A 25113-nucleotide genomic window follows, 5' to 3' on the forward strand; every position below is an offset into this window, starting at 1 on the left:
CTAGGAAAGCCATTTAGGCCAGAGGACAGAAGGCAGGTGTCAGCCTGCAGATGTTTCCCTGGTTATAAATAACAACCTGGTTGGGGTTGTTGCTTTCTGTCTTGTTATGTGAGATGCATTATTACAAAGTCTCTGTGAACGAGAAAGACATACTCTATCATGACACTCTTGTCATGAGAGAATGGTTAGGAACCTTCTCACTTATAAAGCACTCATTGCCCCCACAGCGTCACTAAGCTTGAAAGGTCTTTCATTGTGATTTAAATTGGAAAGTGGCAATTAAAATTGGGAATTTTTAGTTTCCTAAGTTTGAGAGGATCCTGAAGACATTTCATAATGAAAAGTGAAACACAAAGTGTTTGCTTTAACTGAACGATTGCAGTTAATTTCTTGTAAAGAAACACAGAAGCACACATTAATTTAAAATAAGCTCACACTGTTGTTTCTTGTAGTACAGCCAGGAAAAGCAGTAACAAGCTGTCTCCTTCAGAATCACATCCCTGGATGATATTCGAGCAACCTGGAAGATTCAATACGTCCCCAGGAAAAACATTTGGAGTCACACTGCAGTCACATTTCTAGTTCTCCTTCTGCCCCTGCGGGCTTGCCGCCAGGTCTGAGCAGCATGGATGGGGCAGTGTGTGACATCAGCAGCCAGGTGAACAGCAACAGCACTTGTGTCAGAGCCTCAGCCAGTCTGTGCTGGAAAATTAAAGTTGTTTTTTTTTAATGTTAAGGATTCGTTAATCAAATTTTATATTGGTGTTTTGTTTGACATGAAACTTAACACCAATATTAATTCATATTTTCTTTGAGAAACAGGTATAAAATGAGCGTTTTGGTCTTGATCAGATCTCATACTTAAAAGTTAGCACCTTAAAATTGTGTGGGAAAAGGTGACACCTGTAGAAAAAATGAGTTTCATTCTTACTCAGTCTGGTACTGCAAGGTGCTTATGTCATATTCAGGAACGCTAGTGTGTTAGTGTTCTTTCACATGTAGGAAGGACGGTTGCATCTCTTGGTAGTTAGTGTCCATTTAAGAAGGATGCTCATAGGCCTTTTTCTTGGAGAGCATTTTTGCCTTTCTCTTCATGACTGTGCCATTTGATAGTGCTTCTGAGAGAGAGGGTAGATCAAGAGGTGCTCTCGCAAACATTTTCCTCTGTACCCTGCTACCCTTGTTTCTTCCTGTTTACCATCAATTCTAAAGAAAAAAAGACAACCTAGAAGTGAGCTGTGTGATCCTGGAGACACAGTTGAACTGGGGATTCAGTGAGGGGTGGGGCTGTGTCCTTGTCCCCTTCTTTTAAGAGCAACTGAAAGGTGGTCTGTCAGCAACTTCTGATGGGCAAGAAGGGACATCACAGGTTTTGAAATTTCTAAGTGGAGCCACAGCTACAATTTTGATGTACTTTCTCATGTGTTAGATTAAGGCTTGCTTGCTTATAGAAGAAATTAAGTCACAGTTCCAGCACTGTGGTTCTGATATGCTAGACCAAAATTGGGATGTGAGAAACTCTAGAGTGATGCATCATCTGGTGGTAGATATTTGAAGGTACTCTAGAGTCCTTCTGGTACTTGGAAGTCTCACTTAATCAAGTAGCCTGCTAGGAGACTGCATTTCAAGTTTAGACTTAATACTTCGTTTTTGTGTTCTCTCTTTTATGAGGTTTGTTAGTACTATCACAAAATCACACTGCGAAGTTACTTTTCATTATTAAGATATTTGTATAAAGAGTCAGGATCATATTACAGTAGGAGCCGAAGACATTGCTGGCTACTGTTTTTACTGTAAGGCCACAGAATGGACTGATGGGTACCATCTTGTAAGTTATTAAAAAAAATCCCTTTTTTCTGTGGGCCTCCTCATCATGGTTTTGACTCCTTTGTTCATATTATCACTCCTCCCTCACTTTGATTGTACTCCAGGAGCTTGGCCCAATGCTTAGTTGTGGATTTCTGCATCTGCTTCCATCTGTTTCTGGAAGAGGGTTCTAGCTTCTCTGGGCTTGTGGATTGTAGGCTGAGTATGAGTATCTTTTGTTTTATGTCTGGTATCCACTTATGAATGAGTACATACTGCATTTGTGTTCCTGGTTTTGGGTTATCTCACTCAGGATGGTTTTTTTCTAGTTATGTCCATTTGCCTGAGAATTTTTTAGATGTCATTGTTTCTTACCGCTGAGCAGTACCCCGTTGTGCAAATATACCACATTTTCTCTATCCATTCTTCAGTTGAGGGGCATCTAGGTTGGGAGGTGGGTGGTGGTGGGAGGAACACGAGGAGAGGAGGGAGGCGGAACTTGGATTGGAATGTAAAAAAATAAATTAAAAAAATAGAAGAAGAAATTGTTCTTCAGTTAAAAAATGCTTTTAGGGCCTGGGAAGTTGGATTACTGTTAAGAGCACTGCTGAGCTTGCAGAGAACTCAAGTTCTATTCCCAGCATCCAACATGGTGGTTCACAACTGGCTGTAATCCTAGTCCCAGGGGAATCCATGCTTGAAGCGTTAATCAAAAAAACCTGGAGTCAGATATTGGGGTAAAAGCTGAGAGATCAGAGAATCAGAGCCGCAGCCACTAGAGATTTCTTGCTTCTTGGAATTCTCCTACCAAAAGGGCTAAGGATCTGTCTCCACCTCACCTTATCATTTCCTCTCTCTGTCCAGCCTTATCACTTCCTGTTTCCTATCTTTACAAACCTCCAGACCTCCATGGTTAACTAGTGGCTAGCTCCACTCTCTGATTGCTAGGCAAACTTTATTTGTCAGAACACAAACAAAATGTCACACAACACATGCCCTCTTTTGATCTCCACAGGCATCAGGCACCCCCACCAAGCAAAAAATACATGCAAAAAATGTAATAAAATGAATAAATCCCTTTTAGAAAGAGCCTCAGACACACACTAGGGGCAGTCGGTTCTCTGTTGAGAAGCAGATCAGAACCTTGGAGAGCTCTGGATGGTTTAGATGGTCCAGGGTGCTTTGTTCTCACACTGGTCATGGCTAGGTGGTGGCCACTGAAAACAGGTCATGAGCCTCCTCCTTCTCCTAGTACACATTCCATTTACCTGCAGCCATTCTTCTTGAGTGTTTGAACTTAACTTCCCTACATTCTAAGACTACTTTTATTATTGAACATTAATCTCTCAAATGACTTTTATTGGAGTCTACTTAACTATTTGTTTAGAACTTAGAGATTTGTGTATTTTTCTCATTAGCTCCACCTGGGCTTTGAAAGACCATAATTAGCAACTTCAAACATCAGAGCAACAGTCTGGAACCTCCAACACAATAAGCCCCGCCTACCATAGACTTATTAGAATATTTGAAAATGAAGCCATTAGGCACATGGAACTACTGCCCTGTTTAATTTCTTGCCTTGCCAATATTTGTCGCTATGAGTGTGCTACAAGAATACACAGTCCTCTCTTCCCTTGTAAGTGCTTCATTTTGTTCTTAGTGCTTGAATCTTCTCAAGAATAAAGACTCAAATAGTAACTGTCAGTTAACACTGTTTCCAACTGGGGATATGATCACAGTGTTGTGGTCTGTGTTTGTTTGCTTCTTGCTGACCGCAGGACTATGTCACTATTTCTAGAGCTGTTAGGTGAACAGGGAGTAGATGTGCTGTGTGTAGACCTGAAGCTTCTTCAGTGTTCCTCCTTGTCATCCTTACCATGTTCGTGTTGCATTAACTTAAGAAAGTAGGAAGTTGTTGTATTTGAAGGAATTATGAAAAGATGTCTAAGATAATTTTTATTTCTTTATGTTGAAGAATTATCTATTTGTTAAGGTATAATAGAGACTTTCATTGCTGATGTGTGACGTGGTTCTGTTACAAATAAGCCAATAGCAGATTTATTTTGTTGTTATTGTTTGTTTGGTCCTTTGAGCTGACATTTAAACAATTCCTGCTTGTTCAATTCCTCTTCTGTTAGAAAGGAAAATGTCATTTGCCATTTCCAAAGACCACTGAGGCTACTACATGTCACTAGGACATATAGCATTAACATTCCCAAAGTGTCCTGTGAGTCTTGGAATGGAAGCAATAAGTTCAATGTTAGTACTAAATGATACATATTTAGGTCAAATGATACACATTTTTTCTTCAGTACTCACAAAGTTTTAAGTGTTTGGAAGAGATAACTAAAGTCTGTCTTCATAAACTTTAAATGGCAAATAGAATGGGTTCCTCAAGGTTGAGATTGGAAGTACTTTGGTATGTGGTATGCTCAAGCCCTGGGCTCAGTCCTCAGTATCATACACAGACAAAATTTGAAATGAAATATGTGAAATATCCTATCCTTTCAAAAACATTTTCTATTATGTCATGTATTAAATGCATTTATACAAAAACATATTCATACATATATACATGGAAAATTTGAAGAATAGGGAAATCAGCCAAAAACTGAAATGGCTTTCAGTTATAGAAATCAGTTGATAACTTTTTTCTGTGAATATATGGTTTTTATGTGGAATATTTATACTCCTGAGTGTTAAAGTACCCATTAAGTGATACTTTCACTATTATTAGTTAATTGGCTAATCTAAGATAGAAAAAATGTTTCTCATAATCTTGGCTCCACTCTCTTGTGTGGGATGCTATTTGAGGGGCAAGACAAATCAGAGTATTGCATGAGAATAAGAAACAACTTGTGGACTGTACCTTGTGTCCTCAAGTAAATGCCACACCAGTGAGTTCTTTTGGGTCCTGGTCTGGGGTTAGGTGGGCCCCGAGAACAGGAAGCTCAGAATGGACAAAGCCATGGCATCTGCAGGGTACCCAAGGAGAATCAAACTTTGATCCATAGGAACCTTGTGTTTTTGGGTAAGGGTCTTGTCTTTTGGGAGGGCACATGATCGAGACTTGCTGCCTTTCTGTATGTCATCATGCCACATGCATGTTTCAAAGTCACACTGCTTTGATTCCTAACAAGGTTGCATATTCATTTTTAATATATCATTCCTTGGTTTTGATTTCCCTTTATGCTAGAATGTTAGGCAGGATTTTACAGTAAGTTTTAGGTAATTTCCTTGTCTTATTTCTAATACGTTCTACATTATACCTCATTCTTTTAGTGACAAATTTTACCTCAAAATTATTATTATTATTATTATTTTTTTTACAAAAATATTTTTGTAAAAGAGAAATCTCTGAGATGTCATTCCCCCTTATTATTAGACAGCGGTGATTGCAAGTCTCATATGCTAATTTATTTCCCTATTTAATCTCCTCAAAGGCATGGACTAGTGGGAATTGTTTCCCACCTTTCCCTGCTTCCTCCTGTCTGAATTTGCTTCGGTGTGGTTTGGGTACATAACTGTGAACTAGGCCTGTGACGCTGCTGTGACTCACTACATTCTCAGGGCAGGAAGCACAGCCACAGAGCTGAGGATTGATGGGTCATCTGTGGGGCTGCTGATTTCAGGGTAGTGGATTTATGAGAAAAGGAACACGGGAAGGTCGGGGTCACTTATGCTGGAGTAACCCTCATGGCTGGCAGCTGGACAGGGCAGTCAGAGCAGGGACAGGGAATTACCATTCCTGTGAAATGGCTGTGACTCGGCTTCACTAGTATTTTAGTGATCTAAACTGGGGCTGAGAGGTAGCTTTACATTTATACTGTCTCAGTTGCGCTTGAATATCTGCAGTTCCCTAACCCCACCAGTTAGTCACTCTCTGAAAAGAACTGCCCTCTGCCCCCACCCCAGTCCCAACTGTGTCACAGACATTAGTGAGGACAAGTCCTTCTTCCAAACTGTTGGTTGTCTTCTTTGAGTAGAGGTGATCATTTTCTTCAGTTGTATTTTGTATTCTTCATTCTAGGATCCATCGTAATGTTCTTTGTTGTTAGTATATGTGTGACCTATGCCTCTAGTTTGTGGCTGTCTTTTCAGATGTCTTCTTGGTTCATTAACAAAGATAAAGTAGAGCAGAACTTTGTGAATAGAGACACAGCTATTTTTTTCTCTTTTGCCTTTTTGCAAAGAGTCCTGAAAATATATACCGCTGTCTCCATCCCTGACCAAAATTTGGGCATGCTGTTGCATTTACTACTTGAGAAAAGTAGAAAGCCCAGCATCCTGTATTCTAGACATGGTTTTTAAAATATCTCTTAGCTGCAGGAGACTTAGTCTTTGGGAATGACTAAAACCTTTTATATTTCCTGTGTTCTCCCCTTCTGGTTAAAGTGATTCCCACATGGCTTATTTAAGAAATTCGGTCATATGTAGCCATAGGAGACAAGTCCATATCTAGTTCAGTACGTCCAAACTTGCACTGATGGGCGTAGTTTCCAGCAAAGTGTGTTTGGATGGTCAAGGTCAGAGGCATTTCCAGGTATTGGGAGGCTGTGTTTTAACAGGAAGGAGGTGTTGGTTGGCATGTCTACACTGTGAATTTGACAATTAGGTTGAATGACTTGAAATGAATTCAGATTACTCAGAGATGTTTGCAAGATAATATGTTTTTATAATTTGTGTTATTGTGTGGATATGGGCTTGAAGCTTTCTAAACACTGAAGAATGGTAAGGTTTAAAAAATAGAAATGAGGAGATTAAAGCTTTTTCTTTTTGCTTTTAGTGCTGTAGCAGCCTGGGAAGGCATCCTTGACTAGAGAGTAGAACGTCATTATCTTTCCTATTTATAAGTGCTGAATGATCTCTGAAGGAAACACATAGCAAGCTATGTAATGGTCCATTTTCAGTTCTGGTCTGTGTTCGCACATCCTGTTAATATTTTGAATGAGGTTTTGAATAGCTCAAAAGAATCTGGCTGTCAAGGTCAGGAGCTTTGCCATGCAGGACTCTGTGTTCTTCTGACCAGATCACTTTTGTGTCACCATGCCTGCTTCATTGTACCATGCGGAAACATTTGCTCTTTCTCTTTCTGTGAGTGTCTGCTTAGCCCTCTACCTCCTGTCAATAAGGAATGCCTCGTTCCTTCCCCACTGTCAACTAGTTGGTGTGAATCAGTCTACTCAATAGAGCAAAGTACTGTTGTCCTTGCTGGTATGTGTGGGAAATCAGCTCCGAGAGATGCCATGAATCCCAAAACTTACAGCTGCTCAGTTCTTTTTAGTAATCTATGCACATCATCCAAGGCTTGCTTAGGATGCATATAAGCACTGCATAAATAGATATATTCTCTTATTTAGAGGATAGTCTACAAGGAAAAATATCAGTTCAGTACAAATGTTTTGTTTTCTAAGTGATTTTAATCTGCAGTTGGTTGAATCTATGAATGTTGAAACCATGGATACTGAGGGCATTGGCCTCCTTTTGATGAATGCATTCCTTGACGTTTGTTTGTTTATTTTCTTTAGGTAGGGGGTATGCTTAGGTTGTCTTTAAAGGAATGTAGTGCAGTGTGATGGCTGTACAGTGGATCTGCAGATCCCTGGGGACCCTTCAGCAATCTGTGTCATGAGACTGTAGTCAGGACCATGTGATGATGCTACTGTGTCTACTTTTATTGTGCAGATGTTTGCACTTACTCTGCAGGAGCATTGGTGAGCACCGTTGATGCTTTAGTATTAGTCAAAGGCCATGGCTTCAGCTATACAGGCCATCAGGTCGTCCCTGTAGTCCTCATTGCCACAAGGTCTCAGTTTGGCAAAGGATTTGGCTGCTTTCGTCCCTGTCTAGACTGGTGGCTGATACGTCACAGGAGACAACACATTCAGCACATACTGTGGCGAGAATGAGTGATCTTACTAGGTTTAACTCCTCTCTCTTCTTTTTCCCCTTGTATCTTCTTCATTCCTATCCTTTCCCAGATTGCTCCATGCTATTATGTTTATATTTCTGTGAAATGCTATTGTTTGCAGAGCGTTTATTTACACCTGGTGTTACAGATGCAGGTGGTCTGTGGATGTGGAATTCAGGGTTTGCATAGAATGCTGAATTTAGGTGTTGCTTGTTGAAAACGAAGAGTATAAAAGAGTAAGTGTTTTTCAGCTGATTTCGGTCGCTGACTTGGCACTCCCTGTTTTGTTCTTCACTAGTGGCCTGGCTGAGCGCACTGCCCATAGGGACAGCCTTGCTCGCAGGCTGTCATTGTTCCCTTCCTCTTCTTTGATGTGCAGCTGTGCCATGGGATTTGTATGAAGTTGTTCTCACTGGTCCTTGTGTTTGACTCCCCAGAACCTCGCCTCCTGGAACCCTTCCGACCCCGAGTGCCTCCTGCTCGTGGTGAAGGAGCTGGTGCAGCAGTACCACCAGTTCCAATGCAGCCGCCTCCGCGAGAGCTCGCGCCTCATGTTCGAGTACCAGACGCTCCTGGAAGAACCTCAGTATGGGGAGAACATGGAAATTTATGCTGGGAAGAAAAACAACTGGGTGAGTGCTGAGAGATAGGGGGTGTTACTTTGCGATGAAATTAAGAGACAGGAATCTTCCTCAGATACAGGTGGCTTAGGTCACCTGTGTACTTTCTCGTAGTGAGCCTTAGTGGTTCTCAGGGTTATTATTTGTAAGGAGTACCACAGGAGATGTGTGCACAGTGTGGTGTCACCCGCACTCGCCTGTGTTCAGAAGGCAGGTGCTGATGTGGGTGGCCGGCTGGCAGGCCACATTTAAGACACTGACAAATTCCACCTTCTACTGAAGAAGTGACTTCAGTGCCCCAGTCAGATAAGAGGAGTCACCTGTTCTGGATGCATCTGGTTATATAGAGCCTTTGTGTGCCACCCCCACCCCCACCCCTTTTCATTGTATAGCTCAGAGTGGCCTCGAACTCACTGCACAGCCCAGGTCAGCTTCAGAGTCAGAGTCTTTCATCTCTCCTTCCTGAGTGCTGGGATCACAGAGGTGGCCACCATGTCCAGTACTGGCTGCTGCTTAGAATTTCTTTGCATTGTGTGACCATTTTAAGTGCAAAGCAGATTATAACCTCTGCCCAGAAACGTCATAAAACTGACTCCCTCATCCTCACCCCTGCCAAGGTAAAAGCTGCAATTACTGTCCCCAATGATAACGTGAACTCCGGATGCTATAATGCCTCCTTCTTTCCTTCCTTCAGCATCCACTCACTTCCTCTTCTATTTTTGTCACACTGGGCTCCAGCCCTACTGCACCTCTGCACCTTGCAGGCACACAAAGCAAACTCCTGCTCTAGACACTTTGCATTAGTTTCTGCATCTGTTTTCCCCCTGGGAATGGTGAACACCCTTCCTGCTTCAAATTTCTGCTAGTGCATTTTTCCACAATGTCCTTCCCTAATTTTTTAATTCATTTTTTGATATATGTTGTATAAAGTTTATACATTTTAATGTATAACCCTATGGCGAGCAGTCACTTGGATGATTTCCTCAGCCAGCATCATGATCTAGGATGGTTCTGACGCCCTCCAGTAAGGTCCTTTGTGTTCAGTTGCTATTACTCTTTTCCCTACTGTAGCCTAGGCAATCTCTAAATTTCTTTCTGTTCCTGCAGATTTTCCTTCTGAACACTTCCGATGACCAGGACACATCACTTATGTTCTGTGACTGGGTGCTTTCCCTTACAGAGTGTACCTCAGATCTGTCTATGTTGTACATGTACCTATACTTCATTTTCCTTTATGGCTGAATAATATTCCTTTGGACAGACAGATACACTACATCTTGTTTTTCTAGTCACTAAGTGGTTTTTTTTAACCTTTTAACTTGTTTGAATTTTGTTGTTGTAAACATTCACATGTAAGCCTTTATTATACTTGTTTTTAAAGTTTGCTTCTGTTTCTCTTCCCCAATACTATTCTGCTCTTTTTTTAAAGACATCTTTTCAGTAGATCATTTATATGTTAATGTGTCAGACATTCGCTCCAGCATTCAGTATCTGAGCACAGTAGTGTTTCCTGTCATAGCTTTTGTTTGTTAGGCATCTGGGCAGAGCTGCCCCCCAGGGCCCCTTCTAGGCTGCACTGCAATGTTGGGCAGTGCTTTAGTCTCCTCAGCACTCCACTGGAAAGAGTCTCTTTGTAAGCCATTAGTATGGCCGATGGGAAGGTGCTGTCCTCTGTGGGCTGCTGATCCCAGGGCCTCAGTTGGTGCTAGCTGGTGCCTGGAAGCTGCCTCCCATTCTCTGCCTCTCCCTCTATTGGGCCTTTCCACAGTAGGCTTCCTAAGCTGGCAGGGACCTAGCCACAGCAAGCAAGCAGCAGAGATGGAGAGAATGTATAAGCAAGAAACCGGTCTTTTACAACCCAATCTCGGGTGATGCCCATCGCTTTTCTTATTGTCCGTTAGATCCAGCCCACACAGGAAAGAGCCCTAATACCTGTAAGTGTGGCACCAGCATGGCTGTGTACCACCTCAGGAAGTCTGCCATACTGAACACTTGTTTGTCTTTTCCTATTGGAATGTCAAGTTTCAGGGCAGGGATTGACATGCCCCACACCGGGACAGTGCCGCGGCACCATAGGTGTTCTGCGAGAGTTTGTTCAGTGGATGAATGAGTAAACTCTAGTGACACATAGAACGAGTTAGGATATTCTTCTCTTGCTGATTTTATTAGATTCCAACAAAAGCCTTTCTTTTCTGAAGCTCAATATGATCTCCCTTGGAGTTTTTAACTTTTTATTAAGGGATGTGATTTCCAAAATCATACAAATGAGCAATACATTTTAAAATTTCAAGCAAGTCTTCCTGTTTGAACATACTTAACAGTTCAAAGTTTTTTCTTCTACTGTTTTCATTTTCATATAAACGTATATATGTGAATGTATGTGTGTGTATATTTGTATTATGTGTGTATGTGTGCGTACACCATGATATTCATGTAGTGCTCAGAGGACGTCTTATGGGAGTTGATTATTTCCTATCAGGTGGAATTTGAAGATTGAACTCGGTTGTGAGGCTTGGCAGAAAAGGCCCTTTACCCACCAATGACTCTTAATTATCTTGCCAGTCCTATAAAACAATTTTAAAAGAAACCTCTTAACATGTGTTTATTGATGCACATGTGTGTACATGAGTTTGGGGATGTCTGTGTTGTGGACCGTGCGTACAAGGCAGACAACAACTGCAGGAGGTGGCTCTCTCCTTTCAGCATGTGGGGTCCTGGGATCGAACTCAGGTCTTTACTCGGCAGGAATAACTTTTAGCCACTGAGCCATCCTACAAGTCTTGGTTTTTATTTTGTAAAGTCATTTATATTGCAGTATGTAAGACATATGACACTGAGTTTGCCACCTCCATCTTAAGTATATAGTTTAATCATATCAAATATAATGATTGTTGTGCAGCAGATATGTAGAACTCTTTCATCTTGTAAAACTCAAACTGTGTCTGTATTAATCACTACTTCTTTGCCTTTCTACTTTCTGTTTCAATGTTTTACTTCCATTAGCTGCTTCATATGAATGTAACTGTGCAGCCTTTGGCCTAGTGTGACTAGCTTATTTCACTAAGACATATTGTCTTAAAAGTTCATCATGGCTGGGTGGTGGTGGTGTACACCTTTAGTCCCAGTACTTGGGAGGCAAAAGCAGGTGGATCTCTGTGAGTTCAAGACCAGCCTGGTCTACAAAGCAAATTCCAGGACAGCCTTGCTATATGGAAAAACACTGTCTCAAAAAAAAGTTCATCCATGCTGTAGCATGTGACGGTTTCCTTTTTTTTTTATTAAGGCTACATACTATTTTATTACATATGCACAGCACCTTTTGTTTACTCCCTTAGTGGAGCTTGCCTTGCTTTACTTTGTAGCTAATGCTGCAGTGAACATCTCAATAATGAGATCTTACTGTGGATTAGTTAGTGTGTATGTAAAGTTGGGATTGCCAGATCATAAGGGAATTCTATTTTCATTTGTTTGTGAAACTTCTATACTTTTGGATATAATAACAATATTCTGTTTTACACCTCTGTCAGCAGTGCATTGTAGTTCAAGGTTTTAAACTATTGATTATTGACTCACAAGGCTACTAAGATGAATTTAGTTCACCTTTGTCTTCAGAATCTTTCTTACTTAAAAATCCACTTAATTGTCCTGTCAGCAAAGGATGTTAAATTTAATTCATCTCGCCTTCTTGGTGAGTCTGTGTTGTCTTTAATGTTGGGAAGCTCATTTTAAAATGGGAATTAGTATTTAGTTATAGTTTATGGTTTTGTTTCTTGTCTCCTTTTCTGTGTCTGTGTGCAAGTGTATGTATGTATATTTATGCATATGTGAATCTGTATGTGTGCACGTGGTTGTGTATATGTGCATGTCAATTTGTGTGTATGTGAGTGCGTGCAGTTGCATGTGTTTCATTGTGTGTGTGCATGTGGAGGCCAGAGGCAACTTTACATGTTGTTTTTAGATGTTATCTACTTTTTTGTTTGAGTCAGTGTCTCTTACTGACCTGGAAGTCACTAAATAGGCTAGACCAGCTGCCTAGTGAGCTCCTGGGATATGCTTGTCTCTGACTCCCATCAGTGGGATTACACACACACACACACACACACAGGCACAGACACACAGACACACACTCACACACACAGACACACAGACACACACACACATGCCTGGTTTTTGTTTTTGTTTTGATCTTTGTTTTTTTACCTTGGTTCTGAGGATTGAATTTAGATCCTTATACTTGCAAGGCAAGCACTTTGTCAACTGAGCTATCTCCCTCAGCCCTCTTCCTTTTAATATATAGTCTGAATTGAAATATGATCCAGTTTTATGGCACCTTTTACAATTTCAGGATTTTAGCATTTCTTGAGTTGTCCTTCACCTGGAAGTGTAGATCCATTTAAAGCAGATGGTGCTGATGGTTTTTCAGAATATCCCTGCCTGATGTCACTGACTTACGGATGATACGTGTTAGCACTGTGGTCAACCCCTTTACTCTAGTTGGAATGACTCTGATCCTTTTGACACTCGGTCAATTGTAGTATTAATGAGCAAAGCATCCAGACTCCCACATGGGCAGAAGTAGTTACATGTAAGCTACAGTAGATGAGGCCCAGGGACTTAGAGGAGGGAGACTATAGAAATAAATTTATCTGAACATGGGTTAGCATCCAAGCAAGCAATGGAGAGCTCAGATACACAGGTGAGCCTTGAGGGATGGACAATGGACAACTTGGCACAGGGGCCAGGGATGTACAGCGTGCTACTCACACAACCACTGCTAGCCCAGGGAGCTGGAAGATTAACATGGGCTCTGCAAGATAGAAAAGAGCTTGATTTTGAGACAAAATGTTTCAAATCAAGAACTGTATTAGCTTTCTGTTGCTGCAATAAACTTACTGTGCGTTTAAGCTTAAGACAATGGAGGCATGCTTGTCTACAGTCCCAGGGTTCTGCAGTGAGAATGGGTCTGTCTGCTCTAAGATCAAGGAATGGACAACAGTGTGCCTGCAGGAGGCTCACCGGGAAGAGCTGGCAGGGCTCCACTCACAGACATGACTTTTGAGAAATCTTAGGATTTCTCATGTCATTTCTCTGTCAAATCATGGGATTTCACAAATGAATTGGACTCCTTTCTCCTCTTCCTTACTTTTTTTGTATATGTATATATGTGTGTGGTGTGTATGTAGATTGCACATGCCTATGTGTATACATGCATAAGGAGAAGAAAGATTGATTGATGTGGGGTGTCTTCACCTTGTATATCAAGGCAGGGTATTTTGCTAAACTCAAATTTCCATGTCAGCTGGTCTTAAGGAGTGAGTTTGCTCTGGGGATTCCCTGGCTTCATGCCCTCCAGCATCTTGTGGATTGTCATGAGACTTTTCCTTCAACTCTGTCCTACTCAGTAGTTTATTACAGACCTGAGTGAAGTCACATAGATACATGTTTCTGTTTTCCCGAGAACATGGAGCTTGTTGATCCACACTGTCTTGAGGTTGAGTTTCCACTCTTCTTTACATCGCAGGAAGGGGCTCTACTCTTTTAGCTTCTGTTTCCCCCTTGTGTTAAAATAGACATAAATGAAGTACGTCTACAGAACACAATTTGGGGGTCAGTAATACATCTTAAGAGTAACTTTTAGAGTATGATAGTCTAATAAGACTAATGTTGGGTGTCTTTTTCACTTGAACTGTATGCTTATATTGTTGCCAAAGAACATTGTCCACAACCTCCAGACTAGTCAGTTGTCAGCCTTAAGAATCACCCTTTCCACGTAGTCACAGATGAAGTTAGAGTCACCTTTTCCAGTTCTTAGCCTTTATCTTCTCTGAGTGGCACTAGTCAATTTCAGATGAAAGCATATTTGTGGATAAGGAAACATTCCCTAAGACAGGAAGGAGCATTCCCCGAGGCAGTGTGACCTGATTGGAATCTGTTCAGCACAAGATGTCCACCCATCACTTCCCTAGATGAAGGGAACTGTGGTTCAGCTGCTGTGAAGGAGAAAAGCCCAGGCTAGGAAATTGCCTGACTCGAGTCTTGTCAGCTGGAGCCATTGCCAACACCCTCTCACTTAAAATGGGGGGCAAATGTTCATGGCTGATGCTGGGGACAGTGCCATTGAGGCAGCTGGCAGGAAGACTAACATTTCCATAGTCACAGGTCAGGTAATTTTCTGTGTCTGTCCAAGAGGAGGTCTGACCAGGGACTGATGAAAAAAAGCCAAATTATTCTGTTCACTTGGCAGCATCTAAATGTCTCATTTACACCTTATAGGAAGGAATGCTATAGAAGTTATCTCCCATGACACAGCAGTGGCCACAGATCAAATATAAAGACAGTCGTTTTATATGGTTGAGCAGTGATTTTGTGTGTGTGTATGTGCGTGTGTGTGTGTATGTATGAATACAAGTGTGTGTACACATGTGTGAGTTTTCCTCTTCATCGTGTATCTGTAATTCCAGTTACACAAAGACATGCTTTAGACTGCCATTTGCTCAGTTTTGTGAAGGAAGGGTAGTTTATAGGAGAGTCAGTATCAGCTACCAACAGGATTCTTGAACCTTAGTTCCCAGAGCTCCCTGTGCTTTAGAGATTATGTGCTGAGTCCCTGTGCTCTTGTGTACTGTTTCTGCGGTACCGGGGATGAACGTGGGGCCGGCACATCACATTCTAGACAATCCTTTCGCTGTAGAGCTGCCTCGAGGCCTAAAGTGTGCAGTGGGTGCTGGACCTAGCAGCGCGCCTCCTAAAACTGGCACTTGAGAGAAGATGAGCAGGGCTCCGGTGCAGCAATGACTTGGGAATTCACAAAGCATTCCACATTTTTAAATGCTACAATGAACCCATTAGATTGTGTATTAATATGTGCTGATAAAACATCTTTTAGAAAGAAGGTATGGTAGGCTTGGAAGCTGGAGATCATAAATAACTTTTTCTTTCCCAGCAGAGCAAATTCCCTTTCTATCACAAGTCTCTTTTATGATGACTTTAGTCTCGTTCCTTAGCCCATTTCAGATAAACCCTAATTCATATATGTCTTTAATTATGACTTCATGTGTTAGTCAGTCCCTTGACAACCAGCATGCATGTATGCCATTTCTAGGAGCAACATTTTGACAAAGGATAAAGTAGGGACCATTGGAGAGGGTTTTTTTTTTTTTTTTGCCTAAAATAGTTGGTGGAATAAAAATAATTGTGTAAACTAAGAGGACAAAAAACTAAAATGTAGTATGTGGACTAAAATAGCTTGTAGTTCACTTGAGTTCAAGTGCTAAATATGTAATTATTTTTTTGTTACCTTATATGGACAAGAGTTCTTATAATTTTTTTTTGTTGTTGTTTTTCAAGACAGGGTTTCTCTGTATAGCTTTGGAGCCTGTCCTAGAACTCGCTCTGCAGACCAGACTGGCCTCAAACTCACAGAATATCCACCTGCCTCTGGCTCCCAAGTGTTGGGATTAAAGGTGTGTACCACCAACACCCGGCAAATTCTTAGTTTTTAAAATACCACATTTTATTTCTTCTGTTGGTTTTTAAAATGCATATATGTGTGTACACAGATACATATATATACACAAATCATCAGATGTTAATAAGTTAAAGACTTTGAAATTATCATTTCAACTAGAGACTAACATTTTGCACTAGCTGATAGATGTTTGTTTATTGCTAGGTAGTTTGCCTTTATAAATTGGAATGAAGAATATAGAGGTTGAATTTGATTTATCATTTCACCAACTCCCTCGATTTCTTGGAACCCATGGCACTTTTTGAAGTTCTGTCCCCAAATGACTTAAGAAGTATTCTTCATTCTTTCCCATTCTGTGGGCTGCCTTTTTGTCTTGCTGACTGTGTCCTTTGCCTTACAGAAGCTTCTCAGTTTCAGTAGGTCCCATTTATTAATTGTTGATCTTACTGCCTGTGCTACTGGTGTTATGTTCAGGAAGCTGTCTCCTGTACCAATTTTCTTGCAGTGGTCACTTTTGTATTCATAGTTTCCGTGAGTGAGTGTTACATACCCCTCAGGGGTTAGAAGTTGCTCACACTGTGCCAAGCATTTCTGTGGACCATGGGTTAGTCTCCTGCATATGCGCCCCTGCAATCCTCAAGTTCTTGCTCTTCCCTGTGCACACAGCCTTCCCTGCTTCAGCTGTCCACCATTGCTCTTCTGGATACTTTGTCCTCTTGCTCAGTTGCTCCTTTGTCACTTCACTGTGTAAAGGCATTAGATCGCCACAGTTTGGGGATCTATCCACAATGTGTTTGCAAGAAAAATGCCCTGCAGCTGAAAAGATCTGCACCAGTCAGGGACAATGGCAGTGTCTAGCCTGGAGGTCACGTGGCTCCCTCCAGGTGGTAGCAGGTGCTAGAGGACGTGAGAAGTGACTGTGCTCTGACTGAGGTAAGAGCGACAGCCAGAAGCCAGGGTGATTTTGAATTTTTTGTTGTTGTTCTGATAGGATAGTAAAATGTCTGTCTGTTGGAATGAGAAATAAATATCAAGGAAAGAACACAAAATAGGGAATTTTCATAGAATTGGAGAAATAAATTTAAATTAGGAAAATGTCTGAAGTGGAGCTAGGGCCTTTGGGAGCCATTGGTGTAGAAATATTATTTAAGGTTTTGAGATTGTATGAGGTCTGCTGGCAAGTGTAGCCAAGCCAAGAGGTCTTGGAGTTAAGCCCAGGCATACTCCATTGTTTTGAGGTTGAGGAGATTAGACATGAGGCCAAGTAGGGTAGCAAGGACCCTGGAAGCTAAGTGAATTGTGATCTAAGAAATGAGTGATTGGCCCTGCCAGAGTGCTGCTGACAAGACACTGAGGTGAAGACAGAAATGACCATGGGATTTGGCAACGGGGAGGTCATTGATGACTTTGCAAGAGCTGTTTTGATGGAGTGATGGGGGAAGAAGGGTTGACTAGAGAAAAAAAAAAAAAGAGGCAATGCAGACCTCAGGTGGATACCCCCCTCGGGAGGATGATTTTACAACGTAGATCAAAGAATGAGATGTGAACTTAACCAGGAAGTGCGGTAAAAGAAGGCTTCCTTTAAGGTGATGCTTGCACACAGATGGGAGTAAGCAGAGAGGGAACCGACTTTATAGGAGAAAGAGAAGGACATCAGTGGGAGCTTGGGTTCTTGGCTGAGCACTGTGCACAGTACCCGGAGACAACTTGCTGTTTTCGTTCCACTCTCAGTACCCAACACGCTAGTTCTTTTTGTTTGTTTGTTTGTTTGTTTGTTTGTTTGTTTGTTTGTTTTTACGAGACAGGGTTTCTCTGTATTGTTTTGGAGGCTATCGGTCCAGCCCGGCCTCGAACTCTCAGAGATCCGCCCGCCTCTGCCTCCCGAGTGCTGGGATTAAAGGCGTGCGCCACCACCGCCCGGCTTAGTAGCCTTCTAAAACCCCACTTAACACTGTAGTTAGATGTGGCCTAGCCTTACTTCTTCCAAAGTATGATCCCCTCCCTGACAGTCCCAGTGTGCCTTGACCCAAAGACCCACTCCTAAATAGGGCATGTTGACTTTAGAGTCTTCTAGGAGCTAAATACCAGAAGTCTCGGGCTGCAATAGAAGGGCAGCTGCTCTGGGATCTCACCACCCTTCCTTCAGCAATCTCCTTGAGGGTTAGCAGCTCATTGTGTGGCCCTTGAGTATGAGCCCATTTGGGGCTGTGAATACCACCTGCTTTACTTTGAGAATTGGGCTCATGCCTCACCTTTGGCATTCCTGGTGTGCATGGTGTCTGTCTCTCTTGCTTACCTCATCTTTGCCTTGGGGTGCTCCTCATTTCCCCCCTTTCTCTCACAAGGTTGGACTTGTGATGGTATAGGAATGTACCATCGTTAGCCAGAGAAGGATGCAAGTTAGATGTTGTAAGTGGTAAGGAGAGGGCTGAGCCGGGCAGAGGGCTGTTAGCTCTGTTGTCTTCTAAGCTGAGGTTTGTCTTCCTGTCTCCATTTCTAAAGTTTCAAGTCAGAGTTCTATGAGTCCGGGATTAGTGTGTCTGTAGAAGGGAGTGGTGATGCCTGTGGGACCATCTGCAAAAGGGGTGCTTGGCTTGTGTGTGGCTCCTCCATTCTTCCCTAAAAATTACTTGTGGGTGTTTTCTGTGCCTACAGCTATGATTTGGAAGTTTATGTGGTTGAATCTTTGAAGGGTTGGAAGCCAGAAAAGATACTGGGAACGTTGACATGAAAGGATAGAAAGATACTTTAAAAAATATATTTGTAGAACTTTGTATAATGTGTTTTGATCATACTCACCTCTCCTTCAACTTCTCCCAGATTCACCCCCCCTTTCCTATCCACCCAGCTTTGTGGTTCTCTTTTTGCCCCTCCCACAAATCAAGTCTGGTTTATGCTACCTGTGTGTTCTTGGGTGTGTAGCCTTCTACTGCAGGGTAGTAGGTTTACCAGGAGAAAGAAAAGGAACAGACTCTTAGACTGAAACTTGAGAAAACGGACTCTTCCTCCTCCAATAGCTCTTTCGGTAGTTTTCATTGCCAATAGCTGCTCTTAAATGTGGGACTGCATCCCTACCTCCTCTCTCCATATTGGGACTTGGTTTGGCTTTAGTTTCATAGGTTTGTGCTTGCTGTCATAACCACTGTCAATTCATGTATAGCTGCCCTGTTGTATCCAGAAGACACTGTTACCCTGTGTTCATCACCACTTCAGGTTCTTACACTCATTCTGCCTCCTTTTCTGCAATGATCCATGATCCCTAGGAGAAGGTGATTGCGGTATAGATGTCCAGTTTAGGGCTGGGCATTCTGAAATCTTTTAGATAATAGATCTCTGAACCTTGACCAGTTGTGGGCCTCTTTGTTACTTGCATTTTTATAAACACAAGCTTCTCTGATGAGTGATGAGAGATGCACTAATCTGTGTTTCTAAACCTAGTGTGTAGGCTAGAGTAAGAACCATTCTCTAAAGCAGTTTTTAATCATCCGTAGGTTTTGTCGTTGTTTATTTGGTCAAGCATGTCGTATTGGAATTCATTGTGTCAAAATCCCCCACACCATATGCTTGCAGCAAGAAAAAGAGGGTGGAAAACACAGGGCCCCATCAGCTCAGCCAGGAGCTTTGCTGCCTTTGCATAGGGTCCTCGGAATCCCTAGGTCATTGAGTAGCCTGCTTACCTAGCATACATGAAGCTCTGGGTTTGTTCCCTGGTAACACACACACACACACACACACACACACACACACACACACACACACACACACACACACACACACAGAGTTAAGTGTTTTAAATTTCCAATTCTATGTATCTTTCTTACATAGATTGTAGAGGAAATTACTGAAAACATTAGTTGATAATAATATTACTGAACTTTCAAGAGATTAGAAACTTGCCTGATTTACACTGATGTATCGTTGATCTTTGCATGGACTTCTATACTACAATAATGAGTGTCAACATACATGATGGTAAATTCCAGAATCAGTGAGGTGGTATGAATGCTTAGTAAAACACACGAGTCTAAGGAGTAGATTGGTGTGTTCCTGTGTCAGTTTTTTTTTTTTGGAAAAATAATATTCATTCATGTATTTTCTTCACAGTTTAAAAAATTCAATACTACTTTAAAATTTTATCATGCATTAAAATGCAGATTTTGGATGTTAAAACTGTGGTGTTTTAGTAGTTTAAGAATTCTTTTTAAGCTGGGCGTTGGTGGCACACGCCTTTTTTTTTTTATTTTATGGAGACAGGGTTTCTCTGTATTCTTTTGGAGGCTGTCGGTCCAGCCTGGCCTGAACTCACAGAGATCCGCCTGGCGGTGGTGGCGCACGCCTTTAATTCCAGCACTCGGGAGGCAGAGGCAGGTGGATCTCTGTGAGTTCAAGGCCAGCCTGGTCTACTGAGCGAGTTCCAAGACAGCCTCCAAAAGAATACAGAGAAACCCTGTCTCGAAAAACCAAAAAAAAAAAAAAAAAAAAAAAAAAGAATTCTTTTTAATCCTCTCCTACTTTTCTGACCTTATTTTTCTGCCCCATGTTAGGAAACCCTAATCACAGTTGTCTGCATATTGAAATAGTTGAGGGTCATTCCATCCCCCTACCCCCCAATAATTGGTACTTCTCAACCTGTTTTTATTTAAATTTTTTTCTTTTCCTACAGACTGGTGAATTTTCAGCTCGTTTCCTATTGAAGTTACCCGTAGATTTCAGCAACATTCCTACATACCTTCTTAAGGTAAAAATATACAATTATTAGTAACACAATACAAATTAAACTTTGATGATTTAGCTCAGGATTGTATAACTGGTTTGTTCACATTTTGTTCTGATGATGACTTCTAATAAGATGCTTACTGCAGGACAGTTCATTGGAATTCTGTTCCTGTTGCTAAAGTACTAGGTGATTATACATTAGTAGTATAAATACATTATACTCAGGAAAATGATTTTTATTTAGCAGTCTTACTGGGATGAAAGACTTATAGAGCTTGTCCAAGGCTCTCTGCATATTAAGCATACTCACTAAGGACATTTCATCTTCTTTATGTCAGCAGTTGAACTCAGGCACCTTCAAAGCTGGGGCTGTCCCAGAGATTCATAATCCAGCTAGACCAGTGTATATGGCATTCTCCAAAGTGGTATAGAGGCCTTGGGAAGAACTGTGTGGGAAAAGGCATATGCTTTGTAGACAAAGGGTAGGCTCCAGAAGACTAGTTTGTAGCTAGTGAAAGAAACCAGACAGATCAAAGAGCAAGCTCGGAGAAGGAAAGGCCAAGACAGAGACCCAGGTTTGGCTCAGATGAGGATGTGGGTTGTAATTTAAGATTTGGCTGGCTGCCCTCAGCTCTTGCTTCAACCTGTGCTTATTTAATTTCAGTCTAATCTTAGAAAATTTCTGTCTTCTTAATTTAATGTTGTTCAGAGAACTGATGGTATTTATAACTGTTGAGGGAAGAGCCAGGGCCCATCCACAAGTCTCCCCACACGTTATAGAAATTGGTAATATCAGCCAGAACTCTGAGCATGGTAGGAAGTTTGTTTTGGTAGAATATAGACTGTAGCAATAGAAGAGACTGGGGAGGCTGGGCCATGCTGACACACAACTGTAATCCTAGCACATAAGAGGCAGAGGCAGGCAGATCTCTGTGAGTTCAATGTCAGCCTGGCCTATATAGTGAGTTTCCAGGACAGCCAGGACTACAAAGCTAGTTTCAGGTCAGCCAAAGGCTGTATAGTGAGACTTTGTCAATAACAAAGAACTAGGAAACTTTTTGTTGTTTTTTGCTTGCTTTTTTTCTTTATATCATTTTATTTCCTTTTTTCTTTTTGTGATTATGGTATGATTACAATATTTCCCTTTCCCATTACTTTCTCCAAACCCTCTCATATACCCTTTCCCATTCTCCTTCAAATTTATTGTCCTTCTTAAAATAATAGTTATTGTATGCATATATGTATCAACATGTATATTCCTAAGTATAACCTGTATAATCCGTATAATGCTACTTGTATGTATGTTTTCAGGACTGTTAGGCACCAGGCAATCACCTGATGTCCTCTTCTCTGGAGAAGGCCACCTTTCTTGTTCCCATCTTTCATCAGAGGGTTGCCTACAGTTCTTTGTGTAGTGCTGAGACCTCATGAGATTTTGCCTTCTAGTAGTATCAGAAGCTACACCCCAAAGGTCTTTTCTGATTTTTGAGATGAGATCTCATTGTATAACACTGCCTGCCACTGTGGAGGCAGTCTTAGAGGTTTTATATGCTCAAGATATTCCTAGTGTGGAACACAGTTCACTTCTTGTTGCCTATGCATCAAAATGTAGAACTCTCAACACCTTCTCCAGTACCATGCCTGCCTATATGCTACCATGCTTCTCACCATAACAGTGACACACTTCCTCCAAGAAGGTCACACCTACTCCAACAGAACCATACCTCCTATACTCACTATAGGCCAAGCATTCAACCACATGAGTCAGAATAAAGCAGGGCAGGAACCTGGAAACAGGAGCTGATGCAGAGGCCATGGAGGCATGTTGCTTACTGGCTTGTTCCTCATGGCTTGCCCAGCCTGCTTTCTTATAGAACCCAGGACCACCAGCCCAGGGGTAGCCCCACCAACAATGGGCTGGTCCTTCCTTCATTAATCACTAATTAAGAAAATGCCCCACACGCTTGTCTGCATATAGCCCAGTCTTTTGGAAGTGTTTTTTTCAACTGAGACTCCCTCTGCCCTTATAGCTGTAACTTGTGTCAAGTTGACATAAAACTAGTCAGCTCATAATGAATATGATAAACATAACCTTGCAAAAACCATCAGCAGCAACTTTTTCTTGGATAAGACAATGCCATGTTGTTCATTCAGTCTACATATTTCTTGAGTATCCCTCCACAGGATATGGTCAGGCTATAGCCCAGGCCAGGCCAGAAACAGAGCCCAAATCAGTTTAATGGGGCTGAAGTACATGGACTTCTGGTTCTGTAGTAATCTTAGTGGCTTCATTTTCTGTGACACAGTGAGACTATTCATCCCAATGCAATGCTTGCTGAAATTTGTTCCCCTATGGAATCTGAATGCTGACACTATGAAAATGAACTGTGGGTGAAAAAGCTGAATTGCTCATCTGTCAGGAGACGAGGCAGTCATCTTTCTTCTGAAGCCACCTACTGTGGCTGTCTGACCAGTCAGGGCACACAGTGAAAAGCCAGTTCACTCTGCCAAGTAGAGACAGAAAGCAGGAATGAAGGTGAGCCTATCAAGATATGTTTAGGAGCCCTAGACAGACAGAGAGTTACAGAGAATACCCAGATTGCTAACATACAGAGGCTCAGGCGGCTGCTAATACGGAAGGCAGCACTGCACAATCCCTGTTGCTGTGATTGTCTGATTGATACAGGAGCAGCTTCCTCAGCCTGATCATGGTTAGTAGGTTAAGCACTTGTCATCAGCCTACTTTCAGTCAAGCCTGGCTCAGCAGATGCTGGCAGGGCCAGGAAGGCAGTGAGCGAAGTGGCTCTGGCTTGATGTCGTATAGTAGGACATGGTGAGAACGGTAATGAGCCTGCAAGCCTGGGCTTCATCTAGTGCAGCAGCTGCTCTTCAGCTAGAGTTGTTTTCCTTGTGACAGTAGGCCTGGTGTGCCAGATATGCAGATGTTTGTAGAAGGAGCCCAGAAGCTCAGGGGTTTAATTTTTTGAATACGAAAAATGCCTGCCTTTTAAGTGATGGCAAGGATAAGTGTTTTTATTCTTATTTATATATTTCGTGTGTGTGTGTGTGTGTGTGTGTGTGTGTGCACGTGCATGTGTTTGTATTCATGTCAAGGCATATGTATGGAGGTCAGGCGACAACGTGTAGAAGTCATTTCTCTCCTTCTAACATGTAGGTTCCAGGCATTGAACTTAGGCCATCAGGATTGTTGGCAAGCACCTTCCAGCCACTCTGCCATTTCACTAGTCTGATAAATATTTTTTAAAAAAAACCATGGAGAGGCCAAAATAAGAGTATCTCTTCATGTTGATCATGACCTGTGATAACCTAGAGGCAATGGAAAGCTGTTTTTCCCTTTCCATGGTTTATATGTTCAGTTTGTTATTAAGGGTGACCTCACCCTGTGATGTAATGACCCAAAGATGAGGGACTTTGCACTAGGGTTTTAGTCAGTAACTGAACCCCACAGTGTCCTTTGTTGCCATAACCTCTGCAGTAGAACCCCCTAAATGGGTAGGGTTTGGGTTTTGTGGGAATTCTCTGCAGAATACCTCAGTCTTGATTTAGACTCAGAATGGCGCTAGGATTAGGCACCTCCACACACCAGGAATTCAAACGTTAATCATTGTCATTGAGATTGTTAATCAATCTCAAGTATCTCATAATATAGTTGATCATAAACTTGTAATATATATATTATTTGATATTACAATATATAGTTGATCCAACAGTAATTGGAACTAATCAAATACCAACTGGGATCCTAGATATATAGTTGATTTTTAAAGATGCAATGATGGTATGGAAACAGCACAAAGAAAGCCCATTAATCTGTAAATTAATATTGGTTGGCAATTATAATAAAAATAGCAAAAAGCTAGGGTTGATATGCATACGAATGGTTAAGAAAACTTAGGAACAGGGACTTGAGAAGAGGCAAGTTTATCCAGTTGATGCATGACTGTGGGGACACACTTAATTTGGGGAGTAGCTAATAATCTAGACTATAAGAGAAATTTCTCAAAAGAGACAAGTGAGGGATAACACCAGGAAGATGAGGTATGAATATCCTGATTTTGGGAGGTGGTTTTCATCCCTTATATTGGGTTAGCTTGGAGCAGCTTCTGCTTTTATGTCCTTGGCCACATTCCCTTGTGTCTGCTCCCTCTTCAGTGTCATCGCTGGCGCCATCATTTAAGCCTCCCTGAAAACAGTGGCGGTGTCTTGTTGGATGGTTTTTCTATCGTTGCCGTACTTTTTTCATGGCTCCTAAACGTGAGTTTTAAATCTGACACAGGCAGCTTTCCTCACTGTCCTGCCGGGGTTGTGAGTAGTGGTGCACCTTGTTTATGTCCTCTTCCAAGGCCAGGAGCCTGTTCTCTTTCAACTTTTTCCTGAAGAATTTGCTTAACTCATTTAAGAATAATGAGAAGCCCAGAACCATTCAAGTTGGCAAAAAGAGGAAAGGGGTTGAAACAGTGGTTCTCACCCTTGCTAATGCTGCAGCCATTTAACAGTTCCTCATTTGTGATGACCCCAACCATGAAATTGCTTTTGTTGCTATGGCATAACTGTACTTTTGCTACTCTTAT

At 41.7% G+C, this 25113-nt stretch overlaps 1 protein-coding gene across 3 annotated transcripts in view; it reads left to right on the forward strand.

Moving 5' to 3' along the window:
• Babam2 (BRISC and BRCA1 A complex member 2) overlaps positions 1–25113 on the forward strand; it is a 391454-nt gene that overhangs the window by 117645 nt on the left and 248696 nt on the right. For 2 of the 3 annotated variants that reach the window (XM_040730653.1, NM_001281577.1), the window contains 2 exon segments: positions 8155–8349; positions 20469–20543. In XM_040730653.1, coding sequence (XP_040586587.1) covers positions 8155–8349; positions 20469–20543 — 270 coding nt within the window. 3 annotated transcript variants of the gene reach the window in all.

Source organism: Mesocricetus auratus, unplaced genomic scaffold (assembly GCF_017639785.1).
Source record: "Mesocricetus auratus isolate SY011 unplaced genomic scaffold, BCM_Maur_2.0 Super-Scaffold_100024, whole genome shotgun sequence".
In the NCBI taxonomy this organism is placed as follows: domain Eukaryota; kingdom Metazoa; phylum Chordata; class Mammalia; order Rodentia; family Cricetidae; genus Mesocricetus; species Mesocricetus auratus.